This window comes from Pseudophryne corroboree, chromosome 7, assembly GCF_028390025.1.
Source record: "Pseudophryne corroboree isolate aPseCor3 chromosome 7, aPseCor3.hap2, whole genome shotgun sequence".
NCBI classification, from domain to species: Eukaryota; Metazoa; Chordata; class Amphibia; order Anura; family Myobatrachidae; genus Pseudophryne; species Pseudophryne corroboree.
The window spans coordinates 410857735-410864841 of record NC_086450.1 but is presented as its reverse complement, the minus strand read 5'-3'; the positions used below and the strand labels follow the sequence as shown (position 1 = coordinate 410864841).

Below are 7107 nucleotides of genomic sequence, written 5' to 3'. Positions count from 1 at the left end.
ACGTAAATGTATTGTCATTTTTTAGATATCACTTTTATTTATTTAGTTGTTTTGTTGTGTTAAATTTACCTCAGGACCTGACTTTCCTGCTTTGCTTGCCCCACTGCATTGTGGGTTTTGTAGTCCCTTTAGAATAGCAATAGTAATGGATTTAGGCACATGGGCTGTTTTGTCAAGGACATGCCAATAGTGGTACTGCATAAGCGTGGGAAGGGGTTAAATGGCAGCGGCCTTTGATTCCCCCTCATTTAGTGTCTGCAAGTGGGAGGGGGATTTGACTGAAAGACACCAACTCTGAATGAAAGGAGACAAGGGGTGGAATTGGGTTACTCCCCCAATCACCCACTCCTATAACAGGGCAGCACTATGCTGCACCCCTTCCTCCCCCCCTCTCTCAGTGTATACCTCTGTGGCACACACTTATAAAACACACATGTAGACAGACTCCCTCTGTCTCCTATACACACTGCAGCTCTGTCACACATACATTCCTGAATATACTTGGGGATGCACACTGCCTGCTCGGACATCTCCTAAATACATACCACTGTGCACACTTTTTGCTGTTGTGTGGCACACTGGGATATTTGAGGCGCACAGAAATCCCATAGCCTCAGGCTTAAATTTAGACTTAGATCGGAGTACGGGTCCCCCAACACTGACCATTGCCTGGAAATATAGAGTGCATTACTTTCTGTCACACATACACACACCTGAGGAACACAGAAGCCGCTTTGCATCATTATCCCAATTACAATGTACTTACCACCCTTACGCTGAATTAATTTACCTGGGTACTCATACATTGTACAGGCACCAGTCTGCCACTCCTCCCTGCTGTCCACATCTCTCCCTATAAAAACAGACACACAACCCCCCTCTCCTCGCACAGACACAGGATCTGCTCCCTCCCTTCCAGGATTCTGCTTGGAAAGTTCTCCTGTCCCACACCAGGGCTGGGAGAGTGCAAGACAAGAGAACAAATTCGGTCATCTCTCTGGAGTCTGTGCCCACAGGATGCCCTGGTCCCTCTCTCACAACAGGCTGCCAGGGATGGCATTCTGATACAATCACCTGGACACATGTTCCTCCTCTAGGACGATGCCCAACTAAGGTTAGATGCCATCTACACATATAACATCACCAGCACCCACCTCTGCACCTACATCTACACACCAGCCTACATGCATAGTATATGGTACATTATACAAGTGTACAAGATGCCCCCAAACACAGAATGTGGAATTTTGTGGCCTTTGTGCTTCTATAACAGCATTTTTATAAATGGTGTTTCATTACAAACGTTTTTCACAGCCTAGTACAATGGAAGTATGTAATATGTTACATACATGCAGCTTTAAATATACATATATATAAACGTACATTTTGTCACGTTAATAAGCACCAAGGACCGGGGGCAAAGTACAACACAATCACATTTTATATGTCGAACTTGACAAAGACAGTGACAGAGCACATGTGTGTGCAGGACCTGGACTATTAGGTGGGGGAGATGCGGCCAGTACTTTATTTTGTTCTCCTTTGCCTGCAAGCACAAAGGGTCAGCTTCAGCCCAACCAGGGGGCACTTTGGCATCTGCCCCAACCAGCTGAATGCCAACCTGTGGGTGGACGCCCAGAGCACCTGTGAAAGAGAGTGTGAAACTGATCAGGTGAGGATGGATAAATACCCTGTACTCAGCTCCTTCTGTCAGCTTTCCAATTTAGAATATTCTGTATTTACCTATGCTCCATTGAATGTAACAATGAACGTTTATGCTGGTCATAAATACACTTTGGGTATGCTTGACCGACGGCCGGATCCTGACCGACAGAATGCCGGAACGGGGGCGAGCACAACGAAGCCCCTTTCGGGCTCGATGTGCTCGCCACAGGTTCTATTCCCACTCTATGGGTGTCGTGGACACCCATGAGTGGGAATAGCCCTCGGCCCCCTGCCGGCGTTCTGGCGTCCTGGATCCTGACGTCGATATGTTGACTGACGGGATCGTAACTACATTCCATAAATACAATATTGGCCCAGGTTGCGACATTATACCTGTAGGGCTTGTTCTATGAGATACTAATTATTATTATTATTGTTTATTTATATGGCGCCACAATGGTTCCGCACTGCCAAAGAACTGAAAACCAGCGATTTACAGTACAGGACAATGTAGAACAAGTGCATGGTATAAACATTGGGGACATCAGGGGACAGGACATTGAAATAATCAGGGTGGCAGAAACTGAGGGTGACGTGCCATTGTAGGGAGCATGGTGTCGATGTAAGTAAGAGAAGGAGAAGCACATGAGGGGAGAGGGCCCTGCTCATCAGAGCTTCCATTCATCATAAGTATCCATGTGCTCTTAACATTTGAAAAATGGCACAGGCGTTTTCGCACAGCGGGCAATCAGGTATGAACTGCGCATGCGCCGCAGTGCGCCGGCGCATGCCAGAGATGCGATCGGCAGCTCTGCCCAGCGATTCCCTCTGCCTAATTGACAGGCAGAGGCGTTCGTTGGGCGGGTCGGCGGCATTGGGCCGCCGTTTTGGGGGCGCGGTCCAGGCAAAGCAGGCATGCCCGGACTGTGCGGGGGGCGGGCCGCGGTGACTGCGTGACGTCACACGCAGCCACTGCGACCCGGAGAGCAACAAGTATCTCCCTGCCATCGCGCAGGCGCTGGTAGGGAGCTACTCTTCAGGTACAAAAGTATTGCCGCTGTGCAATACTTTTGTACCTGTGCGACGGGGGGAGGGCCTGACATGCGGGGCGGACTAGCCCTGTGCTGGGTGTCTGCCCGCATGTCAGGGTGGCTGATCGTAGCCGCGCAAAATTTTGCACGGCTACGATCAGGTCTGAATTAGGCCCATAAATCATATCCCTTCGGCACCATTCAGAACACAGCACATTTATAGTTACACAGCCTGCATCTTGTGAATACATCCAGGCTGGAATGTCCAATGTCTTTAGTGAATATAGCATAGCTGCCTATAACTTGGCACTTCCACCCTTACCTGTCTAAATATATTATTTGACATATAGAGGTGTTTTACTAAAACTTCGACATATGAAAAGTGGACCAATCAGGTTTTTGCTATAATTTCTCTGTTGCTTTGTAGAAAATGATATACAGAATCTGATTGGTTGCTATGGGCAACACCTCCACTTGACGGTTTTAGAAGATTTAGTAAAGCTACCCTATAGCATGTTTGTAATTTCATGATTGAACTTTTGTGTTTTGTGTATTTATATATTATATATTGTTTAACCTTTTCCTGATCACTTATGTTATTTAAATTAGTTAAATACGTTTGATACAGCCTATACTATGGACCGGGAGGCATTTGATATGCCGGCTGTCGGGATCCCGGCGCTCACCATACCGACGCCGGAATCCCGACAGCTGACATACAGACAACTATTCTCCCTCTTGGGGTATCCACGACACCCCTGAAGGGAGAATATGCGCACCACCGTGCCTTCATCGTGGCGAGCGCAGTGAGCCCAAAAGGGGTTCTTTTGCACTCACCCCGCTGCCTGCATGCCGGCGGTCGGGATCCCGGCGCCGGTATGCTGAGCGCCGGGATCCCAAGCGCCGGCATAACATACTACACCCGTATGGACCATCTATAGTGTTCATTATTAATACTGTAATCCATACACTATCCACTGTATAAAAACACAAATGTGTACATTTATGTCTTGGGTCTACTACCGCATCATGGGGGTCATTCCGAGTTGTTCGCTCGTTGGCGATTTTCGCAACGGAGCGATTAAGGCAAAAATGCGCATGCACATGGTACGCAGTGCACATGCTCTAAGTATTTTAGCACAAAACTTAGTAGATTTACTCACGTCCGAACGAAGAATTTTCATCGTTGATGTGATCGGTGATTGACAGGAAGTGGGTGTTTCTGGGCGGAAACTGACCGTTTTCTGGGAGTGTGGGAAAAACGCAGGCGTGCCAGGATAAAACGCGGGAGTGTCTGGAGAAACGGGGGAGTGACGTCAAACCAGGAACGAAACGGGCTGAGCTGATCGCAGTGTAGGAGTAAATCTCGAGCTACTCAGAAACTGCTAAGAATTTTCTATTCGCAATTCTGCTAATCTTTCGTTCGCAATTCTGCTAAGCTAAGATACACTCCCAGAGGGCGGCGGCTTAGCGTGTGCAATGCTGCTAAAAGCAGCTAGCGAGCGAACAACTCGGAATGATGGCCCATGAGTAATGAGAGATATTAGGGTGTACAGCAGTGCAGGTTATAAGGATCTGCTTAAATTCATAGATAGTCCTAACACAAGCAAAGAAGCATCCCAAGAAGGCCTCAGGAGCCGCCATTCAGCTGTCTGATCAACTAGCACACTGCACTCTCTCTAGAAAGAAAGAGCATTACTGAATTTGCTAGTCTATATATATAAAAATGTCTCTTTACAATAATGTTTTCCAGGATTGTGAAGCATTTGAGAAATGTTGCACAAATGTTTGTGGACAACGCAGTTGTGTGGCCGCCCGTTACCCAGACCCCGGCTTGCCAGCTCCTGGTTCCTTCCGTCCTGCTACCTGTGCCAGCTTTGCCTGTGTTCAGCAGGGATCAGTCTGCGAAATGTGGGAAGAGCGTCCGGTCTGTCGCTGCCGGGAGCGATGTGGGAAACAGCCAGGCTTTACTTGTGCCTCGGATGGCCTGACTTACTATAACAGTTGCTACATGGATGCTGAAGCCTGTGCCAGAGGCATCACCTTAGTGGAAGTGCCCTGTAAGTTTGTGTCCTCCTGGCCTCTCACAACTGCAGTCCCTTCTGAGACTACCCCACAACCAACCCAGTCTTCTACCCCTTTGGAAGTGCCAGTACCTCCAGCACTGTATCATTCACCAGCCTCCCAGTCGGTGACTATAGGTGGTACGGTAGGGCTACAGTGTGAGTCTAGTGGAAGCCCACGGCCGGAAATCCTCTGGGAGAAGTTAGGTGATGGACCTCCGTCTCCACTGATGCGACCAGACCAGATGTATGGCAATCTAGTAGTAACCAATTCTGGCCAGCTTGTCATCTACAATGCTCGCCCAGAAGATGCGGGAATTTATGTTTGTATGGCACGGAACTCAGCAGGGCTTCTTCATGGCCAGTTTCCCCTCTCTGTTGTCAGTAAAGGGGCCAACCCAGTGAGAGCAGTCCACCCATCTCAATGCCTAAAGCCCCCAAACCACAAGGAGTGCCAAGGTCTCCTGGTTCTTTATTGGTTCTATGACCAACAAAGTGGTGACTGCCAGACCTTTCTTCATAAGGAATGTCCAGGTACTACCAATATTTTTCATACTTACGAAGAGTGCCGGGCATCATGCCAGGCAAAACCACCTGATCCCTGTACATTACCACCTGTAAGAGGGCCATGTAAGGCTCCAGAGTGGAGGTGGGCATACAGTCCTCTCATGCGCCAGTGCTTTGCTTTCATTTACGGTGGATGCCATGGTAACCAAAACAACTTTGAAAACAGACAGGCCTGTGAAGATCGCTGCCCTGTCCCACGTGCCAAGCAGTGCCAGGGATGTCACCATAGAGGACGGCTTGCACCTAGCTTGTGCCGTAGTGACTTTGTGATTGTGGGGACGCTTGAGGATTCTGGGGAGGAAAGAGTGCTACGGGTGGTCCTTGTGGAGGTACTAAAGGACAACTACATGGGTCTCCATCTTTTCCACACCAAGTACCTGGAAGTGACTGTGGGAGAGAGTGGAGGGAGGGGGTGTGCTTGCCCCAATCTTGCTGTTTCAGGGAACAGTCAGCTCTTGATCATGGGAGAGGTACAAGACGGAATGGCTTTTCTGGGAGCCTATAGCTATGTTCGCCCCGCCAATGAGAAAAGACTGAGAAAAGTCAGAGACATGCTTGAAAAGGGGACATGTCAGATGTTGAGCTGATTTCAAGACTGACAGAGACAAGTTACCATGATATGTAATGACCTAATAGCAGTTCTAATAAAACTCTCCTCTGTGCTCTCATTGTGAGGAGACTGATAAAAACCCAAAAAGTTTACAATATCCATATGACAATATTACAATATATCCCGCAATGCAATGCACATCACAGTGTACCTATTGCCTGCATCCATTATCTCAGTGTACCTACTACCTGCACGCAGCCATTTTATGGGTTGACCCCCTGGTGACATGACTGAGGGGCTTTTGATTTGTTGGTAGTTTATCTCTCCCACGTTATCTCTCTCCTAGTTTTGATACATATGCCCCTGAGTTCCTAGGGAACGGATAGACTCCGTTCTTAGAAAAATTGTATCTAGCCACAAAATGGCAGCCTCCAGTCTGTGGAGATGGATAAACTTTCATGTTTTGGTTTTTATTTTCTTCACTTAATAAGCTCACAGATGTGGTAAATAATCTTTTTGGCTGTAATAGGTGATATATAAGTACATATGTTTTATATTTAAGATATTTTGGGCCAGATGTACTAAGCCTGGAAAAGTCACACATTTCACGGTGATAAAGTACCAGCCAATCAGATCCTAACTGCCATGTTACAGGCTGTGTCTGAAAAATGACAGGAGCTGGTTGGTATCACCGTGCAATTTAGCCCTATTCAAGGCTTAGTCATCTGGCCATTTGTCATCTGTCAACTGCATTTTATATGTGACAACTGCATTTGAATTTTAGCTTAAGCAGCAATCCCACATAGGGGTAAATTTACTAATGTGGGAGTTTTTTTTAGAACTGGTGATGTTGCTCATAGCAACCAATCAGATTCTACTTAACATTTATCTAGCTGCTTCTACAAGATAATAGATAGAATTTGATTGGTTGCTATGGGCAACATCACCAGTTCTAAAAAACTCCCACCTTAGTAAATTTACCCCATAGTTTTTTTTGTTTCTTTAAATAGCAACTTTTCAATACCCTCTGGAAAAACAAATATGGCTGCCAAAGGCTCACAGCATTTCATGTGATGGCAGAGGACGGAGGCAGAGCATGTCACAGTTCACAGAGCAGATGCAAATTACATTGGACCTGATTCAGATCCAGACAGACCGGGACGGATGTAGAACAGTGGGCGTTTCCGGGGTGTGCTGGTGTCCGTTCCACAGACATTGCTTAGAATGTCCA

At 47.2% G+C, this 7107-nt stretch overlaps 1 protein-coding gene across 1 annotated transcript; it reads left to right on the top strand.

The window, feature by feature from the left end:
• The first annotated feature begins 387 nt into the window (after positions 1-387).
• WFIKKN1 (WAP, follistatin/kazal, immunoglobulin, kunitz and netrin domain containing 1) lies at positions 388-5950 on the top strand. The gene is made up of 2 exons (XM_063932425.1): positions 388-1672; positions 4450-5950. Exons 1-2 carry the CDS (start codon positions 1514-1516, stop codon positions 5911-5913), a joined length of 1623 nt encoding a protein of 540 aa, XP_063788495.1. The 5' UTR covers positions 388-1513; the 3' UTR covers positions 5914-5950.
• The last annotated feature ends 1157 nt before the right edge of the window (positions 5951-7107 follow it).

Excerpts from the sequence above, each read along its gene's own strand:
- WFIKKN1 (XM_063932425.1), top strand. The coding sequence starts at position 1,514 with ATGCGGCCAGTACTTTATTTTGTTCTCCTTTGCCTGCAAGCACAAAGG. Across the intron at positions 1,673-4,449 it reads GAGAGTGTGAAACTGATCAG|GATTGTGAAGCATTTGAGAA; the intron begins GTGAGGATGGAT and ends AATGTTTTCCAG.